Source organism: Poecile atricapillus, chromosome 17 (assembly GCF_030490865.1).
Source record: "Poecile atricapillus isolate bPoeAtr1 chromosome 17, bPoeAtr1.hap1, whole genome shotgun sequence".
NCBI lineage: Eukaryota > Metazoa > Chordata > Aves > Passeriformes > Paridae > Poecile > Poecile atricapillus.
The window spans coordinates 1,436,631-1,454,643 of NC_081265.1; the positions used below are offsets into that span (position 1 = coordinate 1,436,631).

At 54.5% G+C, this 18,013-nt stretch overlaps 1 protein-coding gene across 1 annotated transcript in view; it reads left to right on the forward strand.

The window, feature by feature from the left end:
- LOC131585970 (uncharacterized) overlaps window positions 1–18,013 on the forward strand; it is a 40,958-nt gene that overhangs the window by 3,033 nt on the left and 19,912 nt on the right. Inside the window, exon 3 of the mRNA XM_058852663.1 lies at window positions 7,093–7,540. Within this exon, the coding sequence (XP_058708646.1) occupies window positions 7,093–7,540 (448 nt within the window). The remainder of the gene's footprint in view (window positions 1–7,092; window positions 7,541–18,013) is intronic.

Here is an 18,013-nt window from a genome sequence, read left to right on the forward strand (position 1 = left end):
ACACCTGAGAGGAGTTTCCAGAGGCAGGAGGGATTTTGGGGAAGGCTGAGGAGTTTCCTGGGGCAGGAGGGATTTTGGGGAAGGCTGAGGAGTTTCCAGAGGCAGGAGGGATTTTGGGGAAGGCTGAGGAGTTTCCTGAGGAAGGAGGGATTTTGGGGAAGGTTGAGGAGTTTCCTGAGGAAGGAGGAATTTTGGGGAAGGATGAGGAGTTTTCTGAGGAAGGAGAGATTTTGGGGAAGGCTGAGGAGTTTTCTGAGGCAGGAGGGATTTTGGGGAATGGTTTGGGAAAGGGAACCTGCTCTGCTCTGGCAGGTTCAGTCTCAGGAGCTGCAGGTGCTTGTGGTGCCCAAGGGATTTGGGAGCAGGAGAATCCCTGCTCTGCTGAGCCAGGAATTCAGGGCTGTGGGGTCCAGCAGGATCCTCCTGCCTGCTGAGCCAGGGAAAAAATCCCAAACGGGCTCATCCTGCTCTCTGGGAGCTTGGCAGGAGCCGGACTGGAGGTGCTGAGCTGGGGCTGCTCCCCTTGGCTGAGGGATCCCCCAGATCCCTCTGGAATGGCTGTGCTGGGATTTGCTGGATTCAGCCCTAAAGGCTGGAAAATGAGGAATGTCCTGGGAAAGGTGGATTCAGCTTTAAAGGCTGGAAAATGAGGAATGTCCTGGGAAAGGTGGATTCAGCCCTAAAGGCTGGAAAATGAGGAATGTCCTGGGAAAGGTGGATTCAGCCCTAAAGGCTGGAAAATGAGGAATGTCCTGGGAAAGGTGGATTCAGCTTTAAAGGCTGGAAAATGAGGAATGTCCTGGGAAAGGTGGATTCAGCCCTAAAGGCTGGAAAATGAGGGATGTCCTGGGAAAGGTGGATTTAACCTGCAGCGTTTGAGGGGCAGCTCGGGGTTCAAGGGGATTTTGGGGGGCTCGGGGGTCTCTCAGCTCAGGTGCCACCTCCCCTGCACCTGCCTGAGCTGGGCTCAGGGTCACAGGTGCAGAGAGGCCTCGGGGAATGTCGGGACCCGACTTTTTGTGGGATCTGGGACATCTGGAAGCTCCCGGCTCTGACCTGGCTCTTCCAAGGCTGGACATTTTTTTTCCCATTCCCGTCCTGCCTGGTTTAAATAGATTCAATCCGGCAGCATCCCTTCTCCCTGGCGGTTTTTAGCAGCAGCTGGCTCGGATTTGGACGGGTTTGGACTCCAGCTCCTCCATCTGGGAGTTCTCCTGGATAGGGAATGATCAGAGCGCCTTAAATATTCCCAGATCAAAAGTTTTGGGCCACACCCGGCCCCTCCCCGGGACAGAGGGGGGATCACAGAGAGGATTCCTGGGGGATTTGGGGGTTCTTTAACTTGGAACAGAAACGCAGAGCAACAAAAGGGAGGGCGAGGAGAGCGCTGGGCTCTGCCGGTGACCGAGGCTCCGCTTTCCAAAGGGCTCAGCCGGGCTGATTCCAGCGGGAAAGGTGGAAAAACGGGAACGAGGGGGTTAAAAAGTGCCCGGTGTTGGTGTAAAGGCGGCGTGGAAAGGCTTTGATCGTCTCCTTGAGAGACTCCGCTCCTCCCCGAGGGAAGCAGCACCAGGGTCCCGGGATCTCCGGGATCTCCGGGGTCTCTCCTGCTCCCAGCCGGATTTTGGAGCTTCCCCCTCTCTCCCGCAGCGCTGGAGCCGCAGGAAGCGCTTTCCTGCTCTGGAAAAGCGCACTGAGGGCGGGCAGGGTTTGTTCTCACCTCGGCTCCCTCCTGGCTGGGATTTTCTCCCCCCGGAGCTGATGAGGTGCGAAGCTCTCGGCCCCGCGCTTGTGCTGCTGCCGTGCCCTCTGAAAGGAACATTTTATTTTTTTCCCCCCCAAATTCAATTGGCTGCTCCTTCTGCCAAACCACAGAGGTTTTTTTGAGGGTTAAAACCTAAGCCTTTAAATGAATGTGTTTGATCCCTGGGTGGTTGTGCAGCTTTCCCGAGGAGGAGAAAAAAATAAAATAAAATAAATGAAAAGACCTCGGAATGGGTTTTGTATCGGGAGCAAACGTCGCCTGCTCAAGCCGATTCCCCTGGGGTTTTATTCCTGCTTTTTCTCCCTGGCAGGGGATCAGGGCTGCAGGAAAACCTCGAGAGCTCTCTGGAAGGAGCCGGGGGGTAAAGCTCAGCCTAAGGCGGGCTCGAGCTTTGCTGGGACCTGGCTGAGGTTTGTGGCTCGGTGTCACCTTGTCCCCAGCCCGGGCTGTCCCTGCTGCCAGCGGAGCCCGCAGGGATCCAAACCCAAACCGACAGCTTTAGATCCGCGAATCTGAGGTTTTTCTGGTCTGAATGCTGTGGTTGACTGAAGCTCTCGGTGTTTGTTTGTGTTTTGCTGTGGGATGTGGATTGGCAGGAGGGTAAAACAGGTTTCAGCTCCTTTAAACTGCGCTCCCAGCCCAAAACCCGAGGATTTCTGGAAGTTCTTCCGAAGTCTGGAAGAGCAAAGACGCGATTTTGGAGGGGTGGGCTGGAGGTGCAGCTGGGAGAGGAGGGGCAGCACTCAGGGAACTCCTGTGGCACCGGCCCTGTCCATCCTCATTGTCCCTCTGTCCATCCTCACTGTCCCTCTGTCCATCCTCACTGTCCCCCTGTCCATCCTCACTGTCCCCCTGTCCATCCTCACTGTCCCTCTGTCCATCCTCACTGTCCCCCTGTCCATCCTCACTGTCCATCCTCACTGTCCCCCTGTCCATCCTCACTGTCCCTCTGTCCATCCTCACTGTCCCCCTGTCCATCCTCACTGTCCATCCTCACTGTCCCTCTGTCCATCCTCACTGTCCCCCTGTCCATCCTCACTGTCCATCCTCACTGTCCCTCTGTCCATCCTCACTGTCCATCCTCACTGTCCCTCTGTCCATCCTCACTGTCCATCCTCACTGTCCCTCTGTCCATCCTCACTGTCCCTGTCCATCCTCACTGTCCCCCTGTCCATCCTCACTGTCCCTGTCCATCCTCACTGTCCCCCTGTCCATCCTCACTCTCCCCCTGTCCATCCTCACTGTCCCTGTCCATCCTCACTGTCCCTGTCCATCCTCACTGTCCCCCTGTCCATCCTCACTGTCCCTGTCCATCCTCACTGTCCCTGTCCATCCTCACTGTCCCCCTGTCCATCCTCACTCTCCCCCTGTCCATCCTCACTGTCCCTGTCCATCCTCACTGTCCCTGTCCATCCTCACTGTCCTGTCCATCCTCACTGTCCCCCTGTCCATCCTCACTGTCCCCCTGTCCATCCTCACTGTCCCCCTGTCCATCCTCACTGTCCACCTGTCCATCCTCACTGTCCCCCTGTCCATCCTCACTGTCCCTCTGTCCATCCTCACTGTCCATCCTCACTGTCCATCCTCACTGTCCATCCTCACTGTCCCCCTGTCCATCCTCACTGTCCATCCTCACTGTCCTGTCCATCCTCACTGTCCCCCTGTCCATCCTCACTGTCCACCTGTCCATCCTCACTGTCCCTCTGTCCATCCTCACTGTCCCTCTGTCCATCCTCACTGTCCCTGCCCTGTCCCCCTGCAGGGATCTGGGAATTCCAGGAATTCCAGCTGCAATTCCAGACCCTGGGAGCAGCTCCTGCCCTGCTGGGGGTGTTGGGATGAGCTCCAGCTTTATTCCAAATAAAATAAATTGGTGTTGTTTCATGGTCTTCAAAAGTAATGAAAATGTGTGGCAGAAAAGCAATTGAAATAATATTAATATTCTATTATTTTTATAATATACACCTTATAATGTATATATTTTATATATAATTATAAAATTTATCGTTATATAAAATATATAGTATTAATACTATAAATAATATTAATATCGGGAATAAAATTATATTATAAGTAATATTTTAAACAGTAATAAATATTACTATTATAAATAAAATATATTAAATATTCTAATATTGATATTATAGATATAAATTATATTGATATAATAAATAATAAATTAATATATTATAAATGTATAGAATATCATATTATTACTGATAAATATTATTGATATACCATAATCTTATATATATGAGTAAATATATTATATAGCTATTACTTAAATAATAGCTAAGTATAAATTATTAATTATAAATAACATGAATAATTTAATATATTTGACCCTATTATAACGAATATAATAAATTGTTTAATATTTAATATTAAATAGTTATTATTAATATTTAATATTTATATCTTAATGTTAATTATGACATGTCAGCCTTACATCTGTGACATACAACTTTCAAGAGGATTGAAAATTCATTTGGCTTTCAATAGCAAAACAAAATTACTCAAAGATTTTTGTTTGGGTTTTTTTTTTTTTTTCCCCATAAATTTCTTTTGAAATAAAAAGATAAAGCTGATAATTATTGGAGACTTAAAAAAAAAAAAAAAAAAAACCAAAACAAAATGAAGAGCTTTTTTTTGCTGTTTTTTAAAATAAGTCCTTAAAGGCTTTCAAGACTTGTTCCAGCATTTCCTGAGCGATGGGAAGGGCAGAGGGAATGAGGGATGAGGGATGAGGGATGAGGGATGAGGGATGAGGGATGAGGGATGAGGGATGAGGGATGAGGGATGAGGGATGAGGGATGAGGGATGAGGGATGAGGGATGAGGGATGAGGGATGAGGGATGAGGAATGTCCTGGGGAGCAGCAGGGATCCCTTTGGGGTCCTGTGGGGCTGGGGGGATCCCCCGGTGGTCCCTGGGAGGGGCTGGAGCTGAATCCATCCCCTGCAGGGGGCTGGGATTGGGACTGGAGCTGGAGCTGAACCTTTCCTGGGCTGGGAATGGGACTGGGATCGGGAGCTGAACTCTCCCCAGGCTGGGATTGGGGCTGGGGCTGAACTCTTCCTGGGCTGGGATCAGGGCTGGAGCTGGAGCTGAACCCTTCCCAGGCTGGGATTGGGACTGGAGCTGAACTCTTCCTGGAATGGGATCGGGGCTGGGATCGGGAGCTGAACTCTTCCTGGGCTGGGTGAGACCGAGGGCTCAGTGAACTCCCCGAGAGCAGGACAGGAGGAGCTGCACACCTGGCAGGGCCCTCTCCAGCTGTTTTCCATGGAAATTCCATCCTCTGGCCGCAGGGATGGGCGCTGGGGACAGCAGTTCCCGCAGCCCTGGTGCAGTCTGGGGGGATTTAATCCCCGGTTCCTGGGATAATTCCTTTTTCCTGCCCAGGCAGAAGGAGCTCGAGGCAGGAAAAGGTGGCTCTGGCTGTGGGGGGAGGACAAGGACCAGGACCCTCATCCCACCCCTCCGCTGGTCCCAGTGGGATCTGTGGGATGTGCCCAGCCCAGGGCTCGGAGGGGGAGGGAGGGAGAAGCTTCCCAGCCCAGCGGCCCGGATGGGGAATAATGCTCCCCTTTTTATGGCTTCTTCAATTGTTCCTGAAAATCCTTTTTCAAAGGAGGAAAGTTCCTTCCTTCCTTTCAGCTCCCGGTATCTTGAAGAATTCACTCCATTGTGAGGCCAGGACAGAGACCCTTCTATGAGGGCTCTCCTCGAGGCCCCCTCCCCGCGCCCCCTCCCACCCCATCCCAACAAGCCCCCATTCTCCTCTGAAGAGGGTCCCTCTGTCTAACGCCAAGTAACTCTTAAGGGCAGCATTTATCCTGGGCCACTCAGCTCACAAAGAGTGCTGGAGTGTCAAATAAACTCCCCGCAGCCTGCAAAGAGCAGAGGAAGAAAAACACAAAACCCCCTTTCTTTCCACCCCTGCGGGGAAACAAATACGGACTTTGTGCCGGCGGCGGCGGTGCCCTAACGAGCCCGAGTGGGGCTGCTGCGAGCCCGGGTGGCCACGTGAGGGGCTCTGAGGGGACGTGGCACACGGAAAAGGCTCCAAAACGCCCCCAAAAGCTGCTGGGTGTCCCCGCTGCCGTGGGGAGGAGCCGCTCCTGGGCTGGGGCTGTCACCAGGGATGAGGATGTGTCCGGCCACGTCCTCGGCAGCGCCGCTGAGACCCTCGGAGGGCTCAGCTCCGGTTTCCCGGTGGGAATTGAGCTTGGGAATTGTCAGCTCTGTGAGTTCTGTCTGCTGTGTGCTGCTCCCTGCGAGGAATCGGTGCTGGGGTCTGTGTCATGGATGGATGGATGGATGATGGATGATGGATGATGGATGGATGATGGATGATGGATGGATGGATGGATGGATGGATGATGGATGATGGATGGATGATGGATGGATGGATGGATGGATGATGGATGATGGATGGATGATGGATGGATGGATGGATGGATGGATGATGGATGGATGATGGATGATGGATGATGGATGGATGATGGATGATGGATGGATGGATGGATGGATGGATGATGGATGATGGATGGATGATGGATGGATGGATGGATGGATGATGGATGATGGATGGATGATGGATGGATGGATGGATGGATGATGGATGATGGATGGATGATGGATGGATGGATGGATGGATGATGGATGATGGATGGATGGATGGATGGATGGATGATGGATGGATGATGGATGATGGATGATGGATGGATGATGGATGATGGATGGATGATGGATGATGGATGATGGATGGATGGATGGATGGATGGATGGATGTTGGATGATGGATGGATGGATGATGGATGGATGATGGATGATGGATGGATGGATGGATGGATGATGGATGGATGGATGATGGATGGATGATGGATGATGGATGATGGATGGATGGATGGATGGATGGATGATGGATGGATGATGGATGGATGGATGATGGATGATGGATGGATGATGGATGGATGGATGGATGGATGGATGGATGATGGATGATGGATGATGGATGGATGGATGATGGATGATGGATGGATGGATGGATGGATGGATGATGGATGATGGATGATGGATGGATGGATGACGGAAGGAAACTGGGATCCCGTGTTCCAGGAGCCGGTGGGAGCAGTCCCGAGTCAGGAATTGTCCAGGCCGGTTCCTCTGCTCAGCAGTTGCTGGGAAGATCCCTCTCGCTCCCTAAATCTGGGTGCTGAATTTGGGGATCCCTGCCCAGGTGCCCCGAGGAGAACAAGGTCTGCACACAAGGTGGTGCCGAGGTCACTCCAGCCCCTCATCCTGACCTCGGTTTCCCCACAGGTTTTGCTGTTCCTGGAGGGAAGGAATTCCACCGGCCGCGGGAGCTGCTGGAATCTCCTCGTGCCGGCGCTGAGGACACCAGGCCGTGCCCAGGGCTGGCACTCGTCCCCTCGGCCAGGGAACGGCTCCCAAGGCAGGATTTGTCCCTGGATGTCTCCTCTGCACCGGGACCCCGAGCCCTGAGCCTCGGCTGGGATTTGGACGCTCCCTCCCGTCTGCACGGCCGGGGGGCTGCAGGCACCTGCTCCTCCCAAATCCCGCGGATTTACAGCTTCTGGCACCTTCCTGCTGGGACTGGCTCCGTCCCAGGGAATCTCCCGAGGGACAGATGTGGGAAAGCAGCACTTAGAGGCTACAATTCCTTCTTTTTCTGTGCTGCTCCTGAATCCTGGCTCTGGAGGAGGAAGGATCCCATGCACTCCTGGAGGACAAATCCTGCTGCTCCAAGGTGAGTCAAGAAAATGTATTTTTCCTTTATTTTTTTTTCCTTAAAAGCACCTCGGACTTCTTGGAAAATGATATTTTCCCTGTCTTGGGGAAAAAAAATGCCCAATGCAGGGAGCTGCTGTGAGGGGATGAGGGAACAGACAGGTTTGTTCTGACAGCTGGACTGGCTGCTTTAATCAAATTAATTTAATCAAATCAAATTGAATCAAAATCAAATCAATTCAATCAAAATGAAATTTTTCGTGCTGTCCCAGCTTGAAATCCCCAACAGGAGTTTTCTTCCTGGAGTTTTATTGCTGAGTAATGGATAAAAGGTTAAAGGCTGCAGATTCCAGGGAGGTTTTCCTTTCTTTCCCTCAGGAGGGGAATCCTGATGGTTTTCCACTCTCCTGAGCCGGAGGTGGCTGCAGGGGGAGCCTTGTCAGGGGCACTGGGGACATCCTGAGGGGCTCCTGGTGGCTCCAAGGGAGGAGCTGAAAGGCTCCCTCCAGCCTGTGAACCTCCTTGGGATGGAGAATCCCAAATTTCCTGCGAGAAAACGACGCCAGATTTGGGATTTCAGGGGGACTTTGTCATCTGGGTGTGACACGGGACAGGAGGAGCTGCTGGGAACAGCTGGGGGATTGGGGCTGTGCAGCCTGTGAGGAGGAGGAGGATGGAATGGGATGGGATGTCTTGGGTGGGGAATGAGCTGCTGTTGACCACAAATCCAGGAGGGTCTGGCGCTCCCCAGAGGGGGCAGAGGCAGAGCTGGAGCTCGGAGTGGCTGGATCAGCTCTTGATTTCAGTCCTGCACCTGCTGGAACGGAGCTGGGGAGTTTCATTTTCCTCTCTGCCAGTTCTGGGTGGTGCTGGTGCAGCCCAGACGCTTCCCAATCCCTGGGGATTGTGGTTTTGATGATCCCATGGATTGTGGTTTCCCCCTGATGATCCCAGGGACTGCGTTTTTCCCTTGATGATCCCACAAATGGACCTCATCCCTTTCCAACAGGAGTCTCCCTGTGCTCCCCTGCCTCTGGAGCGCAGGGAGGAGGAGGAGGAGGAGGGATGAGATTTGTGCCCATGACCTCTCTGTAGTTCCACATTTTCCAGCTGAGCTCCTTGGGCTGAGTTGGGGCAGAGATTTGATCGCTGCCCTGCTGGGAAACAGCCCCTGTGATGTGGGGCTGGGCTGATTTTGGGGTTTGCTTTGGGTTTTTTCCCCCTTTTCTCAGGGATGTCCTGTGGTTTCTGGGTGTGTGGTGCAGATCTTGGTGCTCGTGGTGGTTGAGTCCTGTCCCGGTGCTGAGCTTCTTCCTGGAATGGTTTGGATTTGGAATCTCAGAGTTGATCTCGTCCCAACCCTGCCGTGATCAGGGACACAGAGAGCAGGGTCCTGTCCGAGCTGTCCCTGCAGTCCTGCGGGGAGGATGGATCCAGCCGCAGATCCTCACCTGGAGCTGCAGGCCGGCTTTATCGGGATCCCTTCCAACCCCTTCCCAAACCCTGGCTGTGGAATCTTCCTTGTCCCGGGCACTTTGGCAGTGGCAGCTCCTCGGGGGTGCCCCAGGCGCTCCAGAGCAGGAGCTGGCCCTGAGGGAAGCTCCAGGGGAGCCCAGGGCTGCTGCGGGCACCGGAGATTTGGTCTCAGGGGAACCAACGTGCAAAAAAATGTAGGGACTCAACCCCTGCGGCATCCCATGGGATGGGGGAGTCATCCCGGCTGGAAAAGCCCTCAAAGGCTGCGGAGTCCGGCCCTTCCCACAGCGCTGCGGATCCGCCGCCACCGCCCATCCCCAGGGGCACGGATTCCCCTGGGAAGGGCAATTTCCCATGGATCGGGAGCCGCCGGGGGTCGGGAGCACATCCCAGGAGCGAGATGCTGGATCCCGGTGGGGGAGGCTTGGAAGCACATCCCGGGTGGGAGATTCCAGGGGGATTCCAGAGGGTTTCCAGAGGGTTTCCAGAGAGATTCCAGAGGGTTTCCAGAGGGATTCCAGAGAGATTCCAGAGAGATTCCAGAGGGATTCCAGAGGGATTCCAGAGGGATTCCAGAGGGATTCCAGAGGGATTCCAGAGGGTTTCCAGAGGGTTTCCAGAGGATTCCAGCGGGCTCTCGCTGACCCCTGGCGGCAGCAGCGGCAGCGCCTGCAGTGCCCGGCGGGGCCCGCAGGGGGCGCGCGGGGCCCCGGGATTCTCTGGGATTCTCTGGGATTCTCTGGGATTCTCTGGGATTCTCTGGGATATGGGATGGGATGGGATGGGATGGGATGGGATGGGATGGGATGGGATGGGATGGGATGGGATGGGATGGGATGGGATGGGATGGGATGGGATGGGATGGGATGGGATGGGATGGGATGGGATGGGATGGGATGGGATGGGATGGGATGCGATCTTAAAGCCCGTCCCGTGCCATCCCTGCCATGAGCAGGGCCACCTTTATCCCAGTGTGCTCCAAGCCCCGTCCAACCTGGCCTGGGACACTTCCAGGGATGGGGCAGCCAAGGATTCCTTCCCAATATCCCATCTCTCCCTGCCCTCGGCAGTGGGAGGCCATTCCCTGTGTCCTGTCGCTCCATCCCTTCTCCAAATCCCCTCGTCAGCTCCTCTGGAGCTTTTTCAGGCACTGGAAGGAGGGTTTTAAACTTTCCCCGGAGGTTGAACATTCCCGGCTTTCCCAGCCTGGCTCCAGAGCAGCTCTTTGAGTTGAAAAAGCTGGAAAAAGCTGTAAAAACCCATGGAGAGACCAAGCTCTTTGGGAGCAGCAGTTAAACACGGCAGGGCTGCTCCATCCCGGGTGGGATATCGGGGAAAAGCCCACCCGGGAGCGGTTCGCTGCCTCGGAGGTGGCACGGGAGGTGACAGCGGCTCCCAGAGAACCCTCGGGCGCTGCTGGAGCAGCGGCCCGCGGCCGCTGGATGGCAGCGGAGCTCCGCGGCATTCCCGTTCCGAGCCATTCCCTTTCCAAGGCATTCCCTCTCCCGGTGCTGCCTCCGTGCCCCGCTCCATGCCCGTTCCATTCCTGCATCCATCCCCAGGAGCCATCCCTGCTCCATCCCCTGCTCAATCCATCCCTGCTCCATCCCTGCTCCATCCCTGCTCCATCCCTGCTCCATCCCAGCTCCATCCCTGCTCCATCCCTGCTCCATCCCTGCTCCATCCCTGCTCCATCCCAGCTCCATCCCCTGCTCCATCCCTGCTCCATCCCTGCTCCACCCCGCCTCCATCCCCTCTCCATCCCAGCTCCATCTCTGCTCCATCCCTGCTCCATCCCTGCTCCATCCCTGCTCCATCCCCTCTCCATCCCTGCTCCATCCCTGCTCCATCTCAGCTCCATCCCTGCTCCATCCCTGCTCCATCCCAGCTCCATCCCCTCTCCATCCCTGCTCCATCCCCTGCTCAATCCATCCCTGCTCCATCCCTGCTCCATCCCTGCTCCATCTCAGCTCCATCCCTGCTCCATCCCTGCTCCATCCCAGCTCCATCCCCTCTCCATCCCTGCTCCATCCCTGCTCCATCCCCTGCTCCATCCATCCCAGCTCCATCCCTGCTCCATCCCTACTCCATCCCAGCTCCATCCCTGCTCCATCCCTGCTCCATCCCTACTCCATCCCAGCTCCATCCCTGCTCCATCCCCTGCTCAATCCATCCCTGCTCCATCCCTGCTCCATCCCTGCTCCATCCCTGCTCCTGCTCCTCTGGTGGTTCCCATCCCGCAGTGGGTGCTGCTCCCAGGGAAGGGCAATTCCCGACCTCCCGGGATGCCCATGGAAGCTCAGACCCCAAACCCAGGGAGTTATTCGGGAGCTGGACTCGATCCCTGTGCGTCGCTTCCAGCTCTGGATATTCCATGAACCTGGAGAAGCCCAGTCTGGCTCTCCGGGAGCAGAGTGCCGAGGGAATGAGGGGAGAGGATGAGGAGGGAGCGGATCTGAGGTGACAAATGTCACTTCCATGGATCTGCCTTTAGGCGCTTGGGAAAGCTTGAACTGTGTCTGGAATGCGGATCCGTGAGCTGGGAATTTGGGGAGTGCGCACAGAGGGTGAGGATTGCCTCGGGATGTCCCCAGCATTCCCGGAGCTGTGCTCCTCATGGGATGGCTCCGTTCTCCCAAAGAAAAGCTTGGGAAGCTCCTGCTCTGCCTCTCCCGTTCCCTTTTGCTTTCCCCTCCTTGCCCCGGGGTCGGGAGCCGGCTCTGGCTGGGAACGGGTGAATTATTGCGGGATAATCCCGCGTCTTTGGCTGCTCTGGGAGCGCTTCCCGAGCAGTCCCAGACTCCTGGGCTGGCACTTCCCGAGCTGAAAGGTTTCCCTGTCCGGGCTCCTCCCGAGCCGCAGCCAAGGGCGAATTCCAGAGGCGATACCAGCCCCGGGCTGGGTTTCCATGGTGAAGGCATTTGGGGTTTGCTCCGAAAAGCCGGGATTTTGGGAAGTTTTCAGCCGGGAATGGCACGGTTTGTCCATCCCCAGGCTGCTCCCTGTGGGGGAAGAGCTTTGAAATGTTCCTGAGAGCCCCGGGGCCAGCCCGAGCTCGGTTCTCCCCCTGCTCCGCGCGTCCCCTCTGGGATGCTGGGATTTGTCCTGGGATCTGCTTTTCCTCCCCCAGGAACTGTCCCAGCTCCTCCTCCTGCTCTTACAGCCCGCTCTAAACCCGATTTATTTCATTTGCCGAGGTGCTGCTGCAGGCCCTGCCATGTGAAAACCAGAGGGAAATGTTCATCCAGGGATTTTGCACCCCAGGAGCCGCGAGTTTCACCTCCGAGTAAAAGAAGTTTGCTTGACCTTGTCCCCTCCCAGCCTCCTGTGCATCCCCGGGAGGCAAAAATCTGGTTAAAAACTCAATTTCGACTTTGAATTTAACTTAATTTAAGCTTTTAAATCGAAGCCCGACTGTTGCTCACCTGCCTTTCTAACAAAAAGGAGTTTTTGAGGTGATATTTCTGCCCTTCCTGGGGTGCATCTGCCCAGCCAGGACATCTCCCGTGCCCTGGGAGCTGAGCTGTGCCCTTGGCCTCTGGAATGCTCTTTTCATTGATATTTTCTGGGAACAAAAAGTGCCGGCTTTGTATCCACTGCCCCTTTCTTTGCCCACGCAGAAGGGGAGGGAGGGGGGGTGGAAAAAAAACGACTCAAATATTTTCTTGTAACAAAAGGCTGCGGGTGAATCTGGATCAGCCTCTCTGCTCCGTCTCAGGCCAAATCTCCAGGGTTTTTCAGCGGAGAAATTAAAACACTGGAGCTTTCTCTTTTCTCCCGCAGAACAAACAGGAGCGGTTCCCACTTCCTCCCGCTCATAAACAAAACCAGCCCGACGTCTCCAGGAGAAACCCTGCCAGGAGACTTTCCTTCCTAATTGTTGGATATTTTTTCAGCTCTGATTAGTATTCGGGAGTGCCTGGCACGGGGGCTGCGAGTTTCAGGAACAGGCTCCGGAGCAAATCCTTCTCCCTGCTTCCATCCCCTCCTGTCCGGCCCCTTCACCTTCCCCCTCCCTCCCTCTCCCTTTTCCTTTGTTTCCCGTCCTTTTTCCCGGGTTGCTGGTGGATTTTGGCCACCAAATGCGTGGCAGGGGCTTGGAACTGGGTGATCCCTGAGGTTCCTTGGAAGCCCAACCGTTCCACGATCCCTTGGAGCTTTTCCCTTGGAAGTTTTGGTGTCCCGAGGCTCTCAGGGTTTTCCGTGCCCGGCTCTGCTGCAGTTCCTTCTCTTCCCGGCTTTTCCTGCCCTTGGGAAGGAGCCTGGCCCGGTCCGGCTGCAGAGGGATTCTCTTTTCCATGAGGAAAGGGCGGGATCGGATTTGGGAACGCTCCAAAGGAATAAAGGGTGCAAAGGATGGGTCTGGGGTGGAATTTATCCCACACAGGGAGATCTCCTCCTTCCGTCTCCATTAGTCCAGGACTATTCTATTAATAGTTCTATTATAATAGAATTACAATAATACAATACCTATTCTAGTAATCATTTATTATAATATAATAAAATTATAATAATACAATAAATAATCTATTAATAGTTCTGTTACAACATTAATGTATTCACCATGATTTTATTATTACAAATATCAATACACTATATTATTATAAATAATATAATATTAATATATAATCATAATATTTTAGGATTGTATATTTATTAATATATCATTATTATTGATTATAACAAATAATATCATAGTCGTCATTATTTTTATTCCAATTTATCGTTATTTTAAACAGGAAAATTAATTTTAACTTTCAAATTACAGTTTTAAAATTGAAGCTCCAGCTTCTTCCTCTATTCCCATATTTTATTTATTTTATTTTTGATTTCCTGATCCAGAGGGACCTGGGAGGAGCCACGGGCTGGGGGTGATAAACAAATCCTGGAAAACAAATTTCAGGCAAATCCCTGGGCAGGTGGAGAGCAGGGTGGGAACGCATCCAGGAGGGGAAGGAGCAGCTCGGGATTTGGGGGATTTGGGGGATTTGGGGGAGGCATTTCTTGTTCTCTTGGAGCTGTTGCTCAGCTCCTCTCTCCAGGTTTGAATTCTGTGGGGAAATGCCCATTTTCCATGGGGAAATGCCCCTTTTCCATGGGGAAATGCCCCTTTTCCAAATGCCAAATCCCAAATCCCAAAAGTCCTCTGGATGTTCCTAAACCCGGCAGTCTCCAAATCCCAAGGGTGTTCCTAGACCTGTCTGTCTCCAAATTCCAAAGCTCCTCTGTTTAGTTTTGAGCCGATCGCCTCCAGTCTGATCCCACAGCGGCTCGGGATGTGGTGAGGATTGGGAATTTTGTGCTCCAGGTGAGGATTGGGAATTTTGTGCTCCAGGTTTTCCTGGCCAGGTGTTTGTGCAGCTCCGCGGGAGCCCCGGCTCGTAAAGCGGCGCTCGCAGAGGATTAAGAGGGAATCGCCGCTTCCCGGCGGGTTATAAACAAGTGCCCGGCTCTTTAACACCTTCCCTGATGTGCTCCCGGCGCATTCCTGGCTCTGGGATGCAGCCTCGGGAATGCGCCGGGATGGAGCTGCTGGGCCAGGGGTCCCAGAGCCCTCCGGACAGCGCCGAGGGGGCTCTGCTGGGGCTGAACCCTCCCCGTGCCCTTCCCGGGGTGCAGGAAAAGCCGGGAGAGGCTTTAGGGGATCACCCAACCCCGCCAAGGGTGGGGAAGGTTTTGGGGATCCGGCGCTGGATATTCCTGCATCCATCAAGTTGGTGTAGAAGCAGTCCCTGCTCCAGCTGGGAATTCCCAACTCCCAGGAGAAGGGAACTCCTCACACAACAGAGGGGAAACATCCTGGGATTGGGGCATTTGGGGACACGATGTGAGCCCTTCCTGCTGGCTGAGCAGATCCCTGGACATTCCCAGCTGGATTTTGGGATATTCTCTGAGCCTTCCCTGCTGGCTGAGCAGATCCCTGGACATTCCCAGGCTGGATTTTGGGATACGCTCTGAGCCTTCCCTGCTGGCTGAGCAGATCCCTGGACATTCCCAGGCTGGATTTTGGGATATGCTCTGAGCCTTCCCTGCTGGCTGAGCAGATCCCTGGACATTCCCAGGCTGGATTTTGGGATACGCTCTGAGCCTTCCCTGCTGGCTGAGCAGATCCCTGGACATTCCCAGGCTGGATTTTGGGATATTCTCTGAGCCTTCCCTGTGGGGGGCTGAGCAGATCCCTGGACATTCCCAGGCTGGATTTTGGGATATTCTCTGAGCCTTCCCTGCTGGGAGCTGAGCAGATCCCTGGACATTCCCAGCTGGATTTTGGGATATTCTCTGAGCCTTCCCTGCTGGCTGAGCAGATCCCTGGGACATTCCCAGCTGGATTTTGGGATATTCTCTGAGCCTTCCCTGTGGGGGGCTGAGCAGATCCCTGGACATTCCCAGGCTGGATTTTGGGATATTCTCTGAGCCTTCCCTGTGGGGGGCTGAGCAGATCCCTGCACATTCCCAGCTGGATTTTGGGATACGCTCTGAGCCTTCCCTGCTGGCTGAGCAGATCCCTGGACATTCCCAGGCTGGAATTTGGGATATTCTCTGAGCCTTCCCTGCTGGCTGAGCAGATCCCAGGGACATTCCCAGGATGTTTACCCGCTGCTTTTCCAGCTCTGTTTCCTCTCCCGTTGTGGAATTCCCCTGCAGTTCCCACCTACCCCTGGCTGCCCCTTCCCACGAGGGTCGGGGTAATGAAACATCGGGGTAATTAAACACTGGGGTAATTAAACATCGGGGTAATGGAACATCGGGGTAATGAAACACCGGGGTAATTAAACACCGGGGTAATGAAACACTGTCCGGGCCGGGCACGGCGCGACCCCGCTGTTTGCCCAGGAGATAAGGGCCGGGCGATAAGGACGTGTTTGCTGCCAGCCCAAGGACAGGACCAGCCCCTGGCCGGGCAGGACAGGTCCCCCGGGCCGCGGTGACACCTGCGGGGACATCGGCCGGGGCTGGCACCGCTCTGCCCCGGCCACGGCCGGAGCTTGAAAGGGAAAAACGAGGAGCGACCTCTGCCCTTGGGATGTGCCCGGCTGTGCCTCAAATCCCTCCCGTTCAAACCCCTCCTGTGCCCTGCCCTCGGGGAATTTGGGAAAAGGTTCCACTCGCTGTGTTTTTCCCTGGATTTTCCTGTCCCCACGGCCACATCTTTCCTCTGGGAATGGTGCCGTTGCTGGAATGTCATCCCGAAATCCCTCGGGATGGGGCAGCCCGGTTCCTCTTGCTCCCAAGGGATGGATGCCAGGGAATAAAAAATTCCCAAGGTCTCCAGAGGCCCCAAAGCCCACCCTGCTGAGTTTTCCCCCAGTCTGGGCCAGGTTTGAGGCGAGATGAAAGGGCCCCTCCCCACCTGGGGCACACCTGGAGCACACCTGGAGCACAGCTGTCACCTCCCGGCCCTTTATGGCCCTTTGTGGTGCCGCGGGCTGATAAGGGCTCACCTGGGGGTGCTTGATAAGGACTCACCTGAGGGAAGGTGAAGGGAGGGGGGAAATTGGTCCCTTCCCTGTCCCCGGGGCTGCTCCAGGCGCTCCTGGCTCTGCTCTGACCTTGGGAACATCACCCTGGAAGCAGGGCCAGCCCTAGGGACCCGCTCCTAAGCAAAGATCCAAGTGAGGGTGGGAATCCCCGGCGTTCCCAGCTCCAGTGGGGGGAGTTCCCTTTGCCAAAGGGATTTTTGGGATCCTCTGGGATGATGAAGCCGTGTGTCAGTGTGGGATTTAATCCTTGTTTAAGGCTGTGTGGGAAAGCCGCCTTTGGCAAGGCTGCAGTTGTCTGTGGGAAGCTCAGGAGGAAGAGAACTCCCAAATTGTGATTTCTGGATCGCCTTTAATTTCAGGGATTAGGAGCCCAGTTCCTGCCTTTCTCCAGGCTGCCATGAGCGGGTTATAAATTCAAATTGCTGCAGGGGGAACGTTGCTGCCAGAGCTCTGGGTGCTGTCCTGGCCTCACCTCCCCACAATCCAGGGAACAATCTGCTCCTCTTGGCTGAGGACAGGAGCGGGAGCAGGAAAATCCCGAGCGGGTGCTCCCTGAAATCCATCCCAGCCGGGCCCTGCTCTGCTCCCTCTGGAAGGGCTTGGCCAGAGGAGCTGGAGCTGGGACCTCTCCTGGCTCCAAGGCCGCGGTTTTGCTTAAAATTGGAGATTTTTGGTGTCGGCTGACTCGTTTTTCTTTTTTATTAAGCAGCTTTGCAGGTTTCTGTTTGTAAATCGAGTTTGATAACACAGCCCTGAAGTCTGAAAAGCCAGGAAGGAAAAAGGAAAAGGAGCAGAATCCGAATTTTCTCTGTGGTCAAATCTGGGGATTGATTTCCTTTGGAATAATCCCGATTTTCAAAGCTTGAGGAGTGATCCAATTACCAGGAGCCGGTGCCATCCTCCAGTGCTTGGGGAATCCTGCAGTTGATGTGGGGTTAACCCGGAGATCCCTAATTAAGATTAGCTCAACCCAGAACTCTCAACTTGGCAGTGCAGGAATTTCCCTTTCCAACCCTCGGGAAGGACTTTGGGGGATGCCACAGAGCTGCTGCAGCTTTTGGGGTCCAGCAGAGCAGCTGCAGCCTCTCCCCCACCCCAAAAAGTTCCTCTTGGAGCCAGGTCAGCGCTGCAGGACCCAGCTTTGCTCCAGCCTAATCCTGCCCTTTCTCCAGCAGATTTTAGGATGTTTTCCCTGTTTGTTTTTTATTTTTTTTTTTGCGCAGCTCTGGATCCCGTCTGGGGCTGTTTGAGAGGATTAAGGCCCCCGAGTGCTGCGAGCTCACCTCATTCCTGGGGACACGTGAGGGGCCTGGCTGGCACTGCCGGCTCCCTTCGGCTCCTCAGGACAAATCCCGGATTAGCAGAGCCAGCAGCCGGGCTGGAAGTGGAGCCCTGCTAATTAGGTTTATGTAACCGGGCTCCCTGATCGGGGAGGGCTGCGCTGCTTAATTGGGAAGCTCCAGGTGGCCGCCGGAGCTGCTGCAAATTCCCAAAAAAGTGATTAAAAATAGCAGTGCAGAGCGTTGTTCCCAGCA